At 41.8% G+C, this 14,830-nt stretch overlaps 1 protein-coding gene across 2 annotated transcripts in view; it reads left to right on the forward strand.

Annotated features, from left to right (window-relative positions):
• The window catches only part of cdc42se1 (CDC42 small effector 1), a 28,064-nt gene that overhangs the window by 4,201 nt on the left and 9,033 nt on the right, over positions 1 to 14,830 (forward strand). Inside the window, exons 1-2 of one of the 2 annotated variants that reach the window (XM_070547623.1) lie at positions 12,163 to 12,302; positions 12,375 to 12,515. In XM_070547623.1, coding sequence (XP_070403724.1) covers positions 12,462 to 12,515 — 54 coding nt within the window. In that variant the 5' untranslated portion in view covers positions 12,163 to 12,302; positions 12,375 to 12,461. Of the gene's footprint in view, positions 1 to 12,157; positions 12,516 to 14,830 lie in introns of those variants that run through there. The other variant, XM_015973402.3, reaches the window with a different exon arrangement.

Here is a 14,830-nt window from a genome sequence, read left to right on the forward strand (position 1 = left end):
TTTCAGAATAAAGAAACGTACTGCCTTCGGTTGCTTTACTTTAAAAAAAGTTACTAAATGTGCGTCCCCGTGAGAAGTTATCACCTAGCTAGCGGTCTCCTTTGTTTTTCAGGTCCGTATTGGCGATTATAAAACGGACAGAACATAAAACACAAACCTTTTGGAGCCATGTTGTAGTTTTCTCCTGCTTGTTGTTGTATTTACTGACGAAGTCACTCGTGTGACTTCGTGCTCGGTCGGTGACAGCTGCTCCCCTGCTGCTTCGCATCTTGTGGGAAGGGCCGAGCAGCAGTTTACGCGAGCAAGACGTGCTGCTGCAGTAACGTGCTGCTGACGGCTCCAGTGGAAAGCCGGGGTCAGAGTAACAGTTGGTTTTTCAAGATAACAAGTAAAAAAACGATTTCTCAGTGAACTTGGTCTTTAAAATTTTACCAAAAACGACAACAGCTCCCGGCATTTCTCAAAATAATATAGTTTTAGATCAAAACCCTTGCATAAAAAGTGGGACCAATGTGCATTCCTTTCTAAAAAAAAAACTCCGTTAGTTTGAGACTGATTTCCCGCAGTTTTTATGTAATATTAGTTTCTGTGCTGTAAATCCCTATTTTAACTTTAAATAACTGACATAGCTGTTTTCCGTCAGCTCCTGGTTCCCACGGCGGCCCTGACTCACAGGTGCTGACCCGCAGGTGTAAACGCTTCATGGCTGGGTTTTGTCTGACGCACAAGCATTCAGGACCAGCTGTGAATATGTCGTCTCCATCTCGGTGAGAGCCGAGCACTTCGCTGAGCTCATCCTTTCAACAGCTTGAATAAGTTAAATCACAGCAGAGATTTTCTCTCTGACTCGGGGCAGAGGGGATTGGGAATCCCTTCAGCTGGGAATGTTCAACAGTCTTTAAAACGTTTAATGTTGAGTTAGCTCATCATGATGTAAGCGGTCAGTGATCGGGGTGCTATTTTTGCAGGAGGAACAGCTTTGATCTGCTGGACCCTAAACTCAGTCTCTGTGTTTGAACCGACACCGATAGATCAGTTATGATTAAATCTGGTCACATGTTCCTGCAAACATGATGGATATTGATAGAAACATAATAAATGCTGGGTTGTCATTTGATTTTTTTCACAACATAGATCAATAAAACTTTGTTTTTTGCTTTTTTGTTTTTTGCTTTTATCTTCTCCAAAATGTTCAGTAAAATCAATAAAACACAGGGAATAATGCATGCGATTGTACCGTATTTGAGTTTTTTGCAAAGCTGAACACTGATGTCAGTTTAAGGAGTGTTATTTTCCGATGGAAGAAGTGAAAGCTGCTCGTTGTGTTTTAACGGGAGCCTCGACCGTTTACCAGTTGGAAAGTATGTTTTTTCTTTAAACATCTGAATGAAAAGAGTTTGTTGTGAAGCTGCTCCCGCTTCCTCTCTTTCTGTTTTAAATCTTCAGCCATGCATTTCGTTTATGGATCATTGTTTATAACCTCATTCTGGACAGAAGAAAAACCCACACAACAATGTTGGGCAATTAACAATATATATTCTTAAATAGATTTAAATTTTGTGCTAATTTAGAATTTAATTAGAGTTTTCTGATACTAAAACACCCTGTTGAGTTATTAACTGTGAAAGTGAAAGTTTCATATTAACTTTACACACCTTACAGGGTATCCGCGGGTACTTAAGAAGTCTTAAAAAGTCTTAAATTTGCTTTTCCAAATTTAAGGCCTTAAAAATGACAAATAATCCTTAAATACAGTTTCCAAAGGTCTTAAATTACCAAAGACTCAATAAACTAGATTATTTTATTTCTATTAAAATTTTGCGAATTTCTAGTTCAGCATTTTTTGTGTATGATGTTGGCGTAAGCGGAACCGTACACATTCAGCTGGTTGTGAAAGGGGGCTATTTTTAGATGAGCACATTAGCTGGTTAAGCTAGTGGGAGCTTGCACCATGGGGAAGTGCAAGTTTAATGGTAACTGGATGGCTATTCCCACGTTTGCGACGTGGTTAGCACCGGTTCCAGGCAATGGCTGGAAATTTTAGCTTAAATTTAATTTTTAAAAATTACTTAAATTTGGTCAAAGAGGCCTTAAAAAAGGTCTGAAAAAGTCCTAAATTTGGTTCCCTTAAACCTTCAGATACCCTGCCTTAACTTCCTTTTCCTGTTAGTGATCATAAAAACATAACAGGAAACTGGAAAGGTCTACTCCAAGGTACTGGAGAGGAGGGTCCGATAGTTGAATCTCAGATAGAGGAGGAGCAATGTGGTTTTCGTCCTGGCCGTGGAACTGTGGACCAGCTCTATACCCTTGCAAGGGTGATGGAGGGGGCATGGGAGTTTGCCCGACCAATCCACATGTGCTTTGTGGATTTGGAGAAGGCTTATGACCGTGTCCCCAGGGGCACCCTGTGGGGGACGCTCCAGGAGTATGGGGTGGGTGGCTTTCTGTTAAGGGCCATTCAGTCCCTTTACCAGAGGAGCGTGAGTTTGGTCCGCATAGCCGGTAGTAAGTCGGACCTGTTCCCGCTGAGGGTTGGACTCCGCCAGGGCTGCCCTTTGTCACCGGTTCTGTTCATCACTTTTATGGACAGAATTTCTAGACGCAGCCGTGGTGTGGAGTGTGTCGAGTTTGGTGGCAGGAGAATCTCGTCTCTGCTTTTTGTGGATGATGTGGTCCTCCTAGCTTCATCCAGCTCTGACCTTCAGCTCTTGCTGGGTAGGTTCGCGGCCAAGTGTGAAGCGGCTGGGATGAGGATCAGCACCTCCAAATCTGAGACCATGGTTCTCGACCGGAAAAGGGTGGCTTGCCAACTCCGTGTCGGGGGAGAGGTCCTACCTCAAGTGGAGGAGTTTAAGTATCTCGGGGTCTTGTTCACGAGTGAGGGTAGGAGGGATCGGGAGATCGACAGGCGGATTGGTTCAGCCTCTGCAGTGATGCGGACGCTGAGCCGATCTGTCGTGGGGAAGAGGGAGCTGAGCCAGAAAGCCAGGCTCTCGATTTACCGGTCGATCTACGTCCCAATCCTCACCTATGGTCATGAGCTTTGGGCAATGACCGAAAGAACGAGATCGCGGATACAAGCGGCCGAAATGAGTTTCCTCCGTAGGGTGGCCGGGCTCAGCCTTAGAGATAGGGTGAGGAGCTCGGACATTCGGGAGGGACTCGGAGTAGAACCGCTGCTCCTCCGGATCGAAAGGAGCCAGTTGAGGTGGTTTGGGCATCTGGTCAGGATGCCTCCTGGACGCCTCCCTGGGGAGGTGTTTCGGGCATGTCCTGCCGGCAGGAGGCCCCCGGGTCGACCCAGGACACGTTGGAGAGGTTACATCTCCAATCTGGTCCGGGAACGCCTTGGGGTCCTGCCGGAGGAGCTGGTGGAGGTGGCCGGGGAGAGGACGGCCTGGAGCTCCCTAGTTGGGATGCTGCCCCCGCGACCCGGACCCGGATAAGCGGAGGAAGACGAGACGATAACAGGAGTTTATTTCACAGCATAACTGGAATAAACAAGACTAGAATTAGAAAGTCCAAGGACGTCTTTGTAGATGTGATGAAGATCTTTATGGAAAATAATTCCAACTTTATTACTTGATGTAGTAATTCTCCTAAAATGATTAGTATTGTTGCTGCTTTTCAACATGCTTAAATAAGACCCGCACTGTCATCATCAGGTAACGGTCTTCTTTAAAACATATTTAAATCCCACAAACCAACATGTTAGCAGAAAGGGCAAAAGGGTTAATTCTGTCAGATTAAATAAAAATAAAATGTTTAGCCCTGATGACCAAAGGAATGCTTGGATTACCGTAATTTCCGGACAATAGAGCGCACCTCAATATAAGCCGCACCTACTAAGTTAAAAAAAAAAACTCATGGAACTGTACTTATATAAGCCGCACTGGGCTAAAAGCCGCAGATATCTACCGAATTGAAAACGTAGTTTAACTGAACTGATCAGTATCAAACAAAACAGAAAAGTTATTGATTAGTTTATTCATCGTCCTCCTGCTCACTGAAACCACTGAAGTCCTCTTCTTCAGTGTCGGAGTTGAACAGCCTCAGAAGAGCTTCGTCACACACCTTATCTGTGGCGATGTCAGTGTCGCTGTCCGTGTTGCTGTCATCATCCCCGGGTGAAGCTGGCTTGAATGAGTTCTTCCCGCTGCCGTCTCCAGTGCCGAACCACGGATTCATTCATGCCAAGCTTACGTGCGGCAGCACTGTTTCCCTCCTTTACTGCCAGATCGATGGCCTTCAACTTAAATGCGACAACATATGAACTCATACGTGTAGTTACCATGATGAGGGGGTATGGATTTGAAACAGATTCTTCGTCCTGCCGGCTGCTTGCATGGGCTAAATTAAAATGAGCACTTTCTTCGATTTCCACTTTTGACTTCCACCTGTTTCACTTTCTGCTAAAGCGCCCCCTGCAGGTGAAGGAAAATCTTCTGTAAAGCCGCACCTCATTATAAGCCGCATGGTTCAAAGCGTGGGAAAAAAGTAGCGGCTTATAGTCCGGTAAATACGGTAGTTGATGGGCGGCTTTTCATTTCAAGGTTTCTGATCAACCGGGATACATGGCGGTGGTAGCATCATGTTCTGGGATATTTTTGCAGTCAGAAACACCAGTTGGTTTATTAAAACACCAATAACTCAGAAATTATATTTAAATAGATGCTTTAATATAGGGATAGATTGATATACCAGGTTGATATTTGGCTGATATACCATATTGTAGAGCTGATTAAAGTCAGGCAAATCTGCAGGCAGCCCGGTGCTGCTACTGAATTTTACTTCAGTGTATGTTACAGGAAATGTCAAAATACAAATAACTGCTGACTTTTTATGGAGTCTTTACAGTTTTAGTGTGGCCTCTTTAGCATTTTTCCCCTTTAGAGTGTTAAAGTATGCAAAAGATGCTACAGGGTCTAAATCTCATACTTCACCAGCTATGCAGCCATGTTTCTTTCAGATATTTACCGAATGCCAAGATTGCCTTGTCAAGGTGCAAAATGCATAAAGATTAAATAACCACGGTAACAGAGGTATTTGTGAGTATTTCGTTAGAAAAAACCCACACAAATTGATTTTATTATTTTTAAACCTTTTCATATCTCACCACAATAAGATCCAGTTCAGTCAGAGTGAAGAGGAAAAGAACCTGACTGATCTAAGAGGTCAAAGGTCAGACTGGCTGGATGTGTCCTAAAGGGTGAAGTCTGTGGTGGACAGGAAGTTGGCTCACAGTGAGTCCACACACTTCCTTTAGAGATTTCCATTCTAAATGTGGAACTGTCAAATCTGATAAATTTATAATCTTGAAACATTTTCATCATCTTATCAAGACCTTATGACAGATGTTGTGTCTGGAAAGCTTAAAAACACATTTAGGTTGTTATTTAGATCAGAACTCAAATAATTAAATTAATATGTGAGAAAATGACGTCAAAGGTTTGACGGCCAAACTTCCCTCCTCCGTTTGGACCCTCCTGAGATCTGGACCTGTTCAAAAACCAAACCTTTATTTTTTATTTTTCCCCTTATCACACGCGGCTGACGCTCTAAGATAAGCCCCAGCAGGAAGTCGGTTTGAATTTATAAAAGAGGAAGTGAACCAGAAAAACCGTTTGTTCTGTCAGTTAGTAAAGAATTAACATTTCCACAGAACCGCACAACATTTCATGTAAAGTCACCGACTTATAGCTTACTCTTTCTTTTAAGATTTTTAGAAAAATCATTAGAATTATTACCAAGGTTTTAATGAAGTGGAAGATAAGTCACGGAAAAAGACTTTAAAAAGATCTAAAAGTCTTAAATTGCATAAAATATCACCAATTTTTTTAAATATAATTATAACATACCGTAAATCCTCTAATACAGGCCCGGGCCTTTATTTGACTCAAGCTCATCAAGCTCCAGGCCTTTATTGGAAGGAGGGCCAGTATTAGAGGCAGGCCTCTATTTCTAATTGAGCAAAATGAACTAATGGTTCGCTGGAGTTTTTGACAATTAAAATTGCGCCCACATTTTCAAAGTTAAACACATTTCTTTTAACAACGGTAGTTTCTGCTTCAGCCATCTCCCCCCTCCCCCTGCTTCAGCCATCTCCCCCCTCCCCCTGCTTCAGCCCTCTCCCCCCTCCCCCTGCGCAGCGGCAGCAAACTCACTGATGCGCCTGCAGCCTCTCGCAGTTCCTGCTGCTCTAAACATTAAAATAATTATTTCATTTTCTGTTCCACTTCTGATTACCTTCAATGGTGTCTGTTTGTTGCAACCACCAGGTACAAAAACTAACTTGTTTTTATTTGACTATTTTTCTGTCCTGCCTGTTTATTATCTTCCTGCATCTCCTCTCAATCCTAAAGAGAAACTGCTACCTGGGTTCATATGTATTCACCTCATGAGTTACCTTTGAACTGCAGTTCTAAAACATCTACCGACCGCAAAAACAGCGGAGCGCTCGCTGTTTGGCGGCCGTATCAGTGATCGGTGCGTCGGAGGACAAGGTGATGCGCGCAGCGCCCCGCTCCACAGCATGCAGCAAAACGCATCAGGAGCTTGTCACCTGCTGATAGCAGGCTGCTGTCTTTTCCATGGACTGCATCTTGCCTGTCATTATCACGTGACAGCGACTAGTCGATGACAGGCGTAAAAAGTCACTACAGTAATCCCTCGTTTATCGCGGTAGATGCATTCCAGACCTGGCCGCGATAGGTGAAAATCCGCGAAGTAGGGACTCCCAGCATGCCCCTCGCGGGGATTCCCTCCACGTTGCACCTACGTCACAAACCGCGGCTATAAACGGAAGTCGCCTTTCCAGCTCACCACTCAGTCATCGTTTCTTCAGATTCATGATCAGAGTTTCCAACCTACCGATCAATCCAACGAACTATCAGCTCATAGTAAGTTATCTTACTTACTTCTGGAAAGCCCGGCATTTCCATGTCACTTCGTTGACGCTCGAACGCTCGGGGGTTTTCTAGATCAGCCGGCGTTTCACCGACGCTATCACTTCCGCGTCTGTGAAACCACGCTCTCTATGGAATTATCGTATGATCACATTCTCTTTTTGTGGGTAAAACTCAAGAAAAAAAATTTTTTTACTTGTTTTTTTTTAGTTTTATTACAAAAAGTGCATTTTATGATGAAATTGATGAAAAAAACAAGAATTTCTTGATATTTCGCATAGAAAAATACCACGAATCAGTGAAAAATACCGCAAATCTGCGAATTCCCCCTGAAAAATGCTCCAAAGAAAAAATCCGCGAAGCAGCGAATCCGCGATGAACGAACCGCGAAGTAGCGAGGGATAACTGTATAGTGAAGTTGACTAGTTCATACACCCCCTACTGCTGCTCTCCAGAGTGTTCTGCAGCATAATCAGCACGTTCTCTTTGAACTTGATAGTGTAATGACCTGGCTGGGGTTGTAAGCCAGGTGCATTCTGGGTATTGTGTTATATGTGTTTCCTATCGTTCTGCTAGTTCCTATGTGCTGATTTGCGTGTTGTGTGAGTGTTATGTAAGCCACAGGGAAGGTGATGTGTGTTCTGTGGAGGGGTTGAATTAGCATGGTTAACTGACACCGTGACTCTGTGTGGTAGGAGCGTGATAGAGGATCGTGTCTGTAGTGTTACAAAGCATTGAAGAAAAAGCCCAATAAAGGCCTGTGTGAACCTCTACTGCCTCCTGCTGGTTGATTTGGGGACTATAACCCTGCCGCTGGGACGCTCATACTTGCTTGTCACCACATTCCACCCGGCCACAATAAGAGACCGGCCATTATTTACCTCCGCTGACTCCGACACCGGCCAAAATTGGAGACCCGCTTTAATTGAATACCGGCCTGTATTAGAGGATTTACGTAAATATTTAAATTTGCTCCTAAATAATGAGCGATACCCCTCAAAATTCTTTATAAAACAATTTGTCATATATTTAACGTATAGATATTAGTTAATAAACACTTAATGATTAAAACGATTATAGAAACTCATCTTTTGTCTAAACTATCCTGACATTTATCACGCCGTTCACTAGGTCTGAGTTCGTGCTGTTCACTAGACCCGTTTAAATAATGTTTTTCTGTTTTCCTCTCGTCTGTTTGAAGTGTGATCATGTGACCGGCATGCTGTTGTTCCCAACAGATGGACTCTTGTTTTTGTTTAGTGTTTTTTTTAGCTGATTCTTCCCTCGGGCACATTAACACTCAGCTGGTCTCGGATCAGGAGGTCACACTGGTGATGACGACTTTTGGTTTATTGTTTGGATTTTCTGGTCTAAAAGCTCATAAATGTATCAGATTCCTGTGATAAAGCATTTTTTTCCTTTTATGTACAGATGCACAAACCAAATAAGTTTTTTATCATTCATTAATTTTTAATTTTAAAAAATGTATTTTAAAAATTGCAACTTTGCTCGTGGCAGAGCTGAAAAATCAAGGTCCAAACCACCTGCAGACAGTAGGAATGAGAGGAGGATGTTTTACCTCCTCACCATGACGTCATGAGACAAACGCGCTGCTACCAACAAACAGTCTGCAGGTCAGGAAGTTTAAATCGAGCTTGCTCATTTGCTGTCTGGACTCCTTCCTCTTTGTTGAAGTGTTCACGTTGGCGTGAATCACGACTATTTTTCTGTCTTCTTCAGTTTTTTTAAACAGAAGCAGAAGTTATGGTAAACCATGCCAGTGCAACAATTGATTTTGTCTTTTTTTTTGTACTTTATCCCCCCCAATCCTCCCCAAGCTCCACCCACTTGACCTCATAATTGGGTAACTTTTTCAGTTACGCAAATCTCTGATCGTAATCCAGCAGAGATTAGGTTTGTCACCACGCCCCAGCACAGAGACTATTCAATTACGTGTTGTCAGCGGTGTAACAAAAACGGAGACGTTTCTCTTCTGGAGCTGATCCCAGAACTTCCATGTATCCCAGAATGAATGATTATAGAAATTATGGAAGATTTGGCATGAAAGTGTGGGTTTGTTTCATATGGAGGCTTGGAGGATCTAGCTCAGTTACCTCCTTAATAAATAAATAAATTATTTTTCTTCAAAATTTGTGAAGATCAGAAGAAATAGAACGCGATCATTTAGAAGTTCCAGGGCAGGATTTGATAAGTTGTTTGATTCAGATGCAGGAAGTCCTCTCCTTGGAAGGCGTACGTCTGGATGTCAGACCCTGGAGCTGAATTCCTCTCCCCTGATCTTTGTGGACATGAAGCATGAAGCTACATGTTTCTGGCCTCCACATTCTTTCCTTATCATCTGCTCAAATGTGCTGGAGCCACTCCAGACACTTCTCTAGCAGGACTAGAGCAGACTGAGAATAGAACGACATGCTAAAAACGCGTGCAATCAGGAGACCCTGGGTGCCGTCTGCCATGCTGTTGAAAGTGATCCACAAAGGAATTCAACTTTTTCAGTTTGTTTAGAGTCGCCCACACGCTGGCTGTAATCCTTGTAAACTTGTTGGACTCGATGGTTGGACTCAACTGAACTGACGTGGAACAAAGATCCAAATCTGTCAGCAGCAACACACAAGATGAATTTAAAACCGCTTTTCACGCGATCAAATGAGAAAGTTCCTCCCTAAAGGCTCAATTGTTTTACCCCCTCGGGTGCAGGGTTTATGCAAAGTTTTTGAGCGTGTCTGTCGTCACACGATACAAAGTCAGTGACACAAATTCCCAGCTTTAGTGCAGGACTGATTTTTGCACATGAGGCCTGCAGGTGTATATTTAGTGCCGGTTTATAGGAGTTTTATTTGTTTTGAGACTTTACAGTTCATATAAAGTGGCTGGATATACATGCTTGATTATACAGGGGAGAATATGAGATGTATTGTGATACTAAAAGCCAGATAATATTTGCAGCTTCTTAAAGATGCTGTATTATGCAAAGTTCACCCTTTGCATCTTTTGTGCAGCAATGTGGGTCTTTACAGCCTTTTGTAAACACTCCAAACATCAAAAATAAATTGTCCATCCATTTTCTGCCAGTGTATAATTTTAGGAATTACGCGCCTAATGCCTGAACCACACTGAGTTTTTCGGCCCTCTCTCTCTCTCCTCATGAACGGAATTGTGTCAAAAAACGGTGAACACGAGGCTCATTAGCAGGTCTGTGGCAATTCAGTGTGACCAGCTTTTAGAGCACTCTCATAACTAAAGTCCAACAGTCTTCAAGCAGCACTTGAAAACCTCCGACTGACATCTGCAATTGACCAATGAAAATCCACCCAAGGATTGACGAAAACGACTAGTGACGAGAGTAGAAATGGCAACAATGGAAGCTGCTTGCAGGAATATGTGGACCACTCCTTTTGGGAGTTTGGTTCAAGATTAAATAATAGAAGTGGCAAGGGTGGCGCTTTTTTTCTCTTTTCGTTTTGTTTAGTTGTCAGATTTAAGTGATGCATGCTTTTTGGTGAGTAGACTCGTGACGTTAACGTGTCCTACTAGAGCGAGATGTCGTGCAGTTTGGCTCACGCAGTGTGCTACATCTCTAGAGTCCTCACAGTGTGACATGATGCAGTCCTGTGCCACAGCCAAAACATGCATTGTGGTCCGGGATTAAAAGTCCCAGATTAGGATGTCACAAACTGGAAAATTATAACAGAACCATCTCTCACGTGCTAGAGAGAGATGTTATTGGAGGAGCAGCAGCTCTTCTCCAAGCCCCTCCTGGATGTTGGAGCTTTTCAGCGCCTGAATGGGGGATGGGTGTGCATGGCCATTTTTTTTCTTCAAGTGACAGAGCCCTGAAACGGCTTATTCTGGATCTCAATGGTCCGCCAGAATGAAGGCAGTACATTCTGCTGCCACCTAGCTGTCAGTGTTTGAATTACGTCACACAAAAGAACCCCAGTAAATGTTTGCATGTAAATTCTCAGTAAAATAATCCATACGCTCTTTTTGAAAATCAATTTAGTATCATCACAGGATACATTGCAATATTTCAGTGTATCCATATTTTCTTACATCCCTAATGAATGTGTTTCTTTGGGCTCCAAAAGACTTATTTTACTTAGGATCATTAGATTTTGAATCTGATTTGTTTGTGTAGGAAGCCAAGTGATTGTTTATTCTTGTGTCTGAAGTATTTAAATCTGTACTAAATGTTAAAGAACAGAACAAACTTCCAGGCAAGCTCTTTATGTTCTCATATCAGATTACATTCCAAAAACTACCCTTTGAATGGTGCTTCCCACCTGATGGGTCAAAGGTCAAGCATGTGTGTTTCTTATATACACAGAGACCTAATCAGCAGCTGAAGAGTTACAACTAAGGATCAGTTTCTCTCATCTGCAAACAACAGAAGCAAAACACCAGAAACACGCATTTAAATTCAACATTACAGCCCCAAATGTGTGTTTGAGTGTGTTTGTAACTTCCTGCTCTGTGTTTGGACCACACCTAGTGTTTAGTCATGCTTAATGTGCTTGCCGTGTTGACGTCTCAGAGGGTTTGGTTCCCATGCAGCTCAATGACAGAGTGCATAAGCATTTTTCTATCATTCTGAGGACCCCGGTTGAGTTAAATGACATTTCTTTGGAAATGTGGTGATTTTTTTTGGAGAAAACATGAGTGCTATTTAAAAAAAATGTTATCATGTATTCCCTTACAATGTTTTTTCATGCAGCTTAGTTTCACTGGCCTTATTTGGCTAGTAATGGCGGCTGACGTCAGATATTTTATCTCTTTGTAGCTGGTGTGCCTTAACCTGCTTTGTGCTCCGTTGTGGCTTTGATCTGCAACATTTAGAATAGAAAGAATGATGAATGATTTTCTAACTGGCTAACATACTTAGATTTGATGAAATGTTGTCTAAACAGAGAATAATTCAGACTGGATTTATTTAAATGTGTCGGATAGGTTTTATGGTAATCCCACTGAAACACCAACATAAATCTGATGGGCTTAAATGCTTTAAGATAAAAAGGTGTGACTGATAAAAGAAACAGCTCTCTGTCTGATTGCAAAAGACAAACTTACACAGTCAGTGGCAGAATAAATCATTTGTCAGCTTCCTTGTTGTGAAAAGAACAAGTACATCAAAAGAACAGTATGGAATGTTTTGATTCATGAGGGAAATACTTTCTGACTGTAGACTGAAACCATTATTTTGGAAAGTAAAATGTTTTCTTTCCTCACAGATCAAACTTGGACCTCACATTTTGGATTTTTCTTCATTAAGCTTTGAGGACATTCAAGGATCACATTTTTTGAGAAACCAACGTATGGATATCTGGATTTGACCCTTTATACCTCCTCACAGTTTTTTTTTTTTTTTACTCTGAGGTGGGTATATTTAGGGATTGACTCCCCTGAAAGTCTACAGTCGTGTAGATAGTTTTTGTCTGGATGCCCCAGGATTATCCCCAGGCTGCAGTTCCTTCTCAGGCCTGCAGGGCGGCGGCGGAGATCAACGGCAGGCCGCTGGACAGGCAGAGCATTGGAATGAGCGATTTCTGGCACAAAATGGGCTGCTGTGTGGTGGCTAAACCCCCACCGGTGAGAAATTTTACATACATTCAGTCTCTTTAACTTCGTGAAAATCCTTGTTGAGAAATTTTACTTCCTGGAACACAGAGTCCTGAAAAACAGCATTTTTAACCCCAAAAGAAGCTCGACTGATTAGAAATGTTTACATATAATTAGCAGTAACTGCAGCAGGGTAACTTTGTAACAATCAATTAAAAGTGTTAAAAATAAAACATTAAAAAACAAATAATTCCAAGATTATATTTAAATAAAATGGAAACTAAAACTGCTTAAGAAACTATATTTTTCATTGGAGAGCATTAAATAAATATCTAAAACTAAATTCCATTTATTTTAAGTTTAAACATATATTACAATTATTGTTAACATTTATTGTGGTATAAATGAGCATGCTACAATACTAATTAACTAAAAAATGTTACACTGAGTGCGTTTACATGCAGCCAGTAACCCTTTTAAAAGCCGAATATTCACAATAACCCGGTTCCGCACGGCCATGTAAACACCGCCAAAAACCCGGATATGCTCATAACTACTACACCTGGGGTAACCCTTTTCTAACCCGAATGTTTGGTCGTGTAAACGCATATCGGGATATCCCCATCAAAGCGTGTGTTCTGCGCATGCTCTGTTCGCAAGGAATCTTGGTCTTTTGAGTAGCGAGACGTCTTGTATGCGCCAGAACTCCGGAAGTAAACAACAAGTTGGGAGCAACATGGCGAGTCGCGGCACAGCACCACACTTTTGGAGTGACGAGGAAACCTCTGTCTTCATCGGTCTGCTGAAAAGTATGAACATTATGTCTTTTGTTGACGGCCGAAAGTACAGAGACAGTGTTGTTTTCACGGATACCGGAACAAGAAGAACCGGAAATGACGCATATTGCGTCTTGACGTAGTCCATACGTCCTGATGCTACCCCAACGTCCGCATTTAAATCGGGTTATGCAAGTTAGGGGTAACTCTTTCTATTTATGCTTGTAAACGGGTTATTCTGATCAACTCAGAAACCCGAATACCGACCTTAACCCGATCATAACCCGGATATTGGCTGCACGTAAACGTAGTCACTAAAACAAATGACCTTTTTTCAGTGTCTTGTAAATTCTTAGTGGTATTTTGAAATTCATTTTTTTTTTTGTAACTTTCTGTTAACCGTCATGCAAGATTTACATTTACACAAGAATTGTGGGTGGTGTAGCTAAGCCATCACAACAAACAAGATATTTACCTTCTCAGTTTCTGTTTCAAAACGGTTGAAATAATTGTCTCTTCTTCAATTCAAAGTGATTGTGGAGATGTTACAAACATTTTATTATTTGTATTAGTATTACTATGAAGAAAGTTCGTTTTCATTTAATTTTTCTATGATTAAATTTTGTAAATTAGTTAAGGTGAAAACAAAGGTTGGCATGGCTTATATGTATTCGTTTTTATTATTTCATACTTACAACTACATATGAATGATGTTTTTCATATTCTCTTTTTTCTGTAAAATTTTATTTTTGAATTAAAATGTTTTATTTTAAGTATATGAAATTACTGTTATTTGTGATTTAAAAATTACTGTAATTAACATACAAATACAGCTTCCTATGCTGCCACTTTGTTCATCCATCCATGCATCCATTTTCTTAACCCACTTGTCCATGTAGGGTCGCGGGGGCGTGGGGGGTGGCTGGTGCCTATTTCCAGCGGTCAATGGGCAGTCAGGCGGGGTACACCCTGGACAGAGTGCCAGTCCATTACAGGGCAACACACACACACACACACACACGCACGCACACACACACACACACCTAAGGAAAATTCAGACAGACCAATCAATCTAACAGTCATGGGTGTGGACGGTGGGAGGAAGTACCCAGAAAGAACCCACGCATGCACAGGGAGAACATGCAAACTCCAATTAGAAAGACGCCAGGCCAGGAAGAGAACCCAGGGCCTTCTTGCTGCAAACAGCTCTAACCGCTGCTCTACTGTGCAGCCTGCCACTTCGTTCAATAGAAAGATAAAGAGAAGAAAATAAGAAAATTGCTAAAGCAAAAAGGCGTCAAACTTTCTGACGACTTTAAATGAAAAATGCTAAATAATACCACTATATCAGTTATAGTTTTAAAGTTCATGATCAGATTATTCCCTGCTCCAACACACCTGGTTCAATAATAGAATCACATGTTCTCAAGATCTTCAGAACCCATTTAATCAAGCCAGGTTTGTTGGTGCAGATAGTGACCCTGAAGACTAGATCTACACCCTCGCTAGTGTCCTCATGAAGTCCTTAAAAGCTCATCTATCCTCATAAAGCTGTAAAACAAGAACAGA

The sequence above is a fragment of the Nothobranchius furzeri genome, chromosome 19 (assembly GCF_043380555.1).
Source record: "Nothobranchius furzeri strain GRZ-AD chromosome 19, NfurGRZ-RIMD1, whole genome shotgun sequence".
NCBI classification, from domain to species: Eukaryota; Metazoa; Chordata; class Actinopteri; order Cyprinodontiformes; family Nothobranchiidae; genus Nothobranchius; species Nothobranchius furzeri.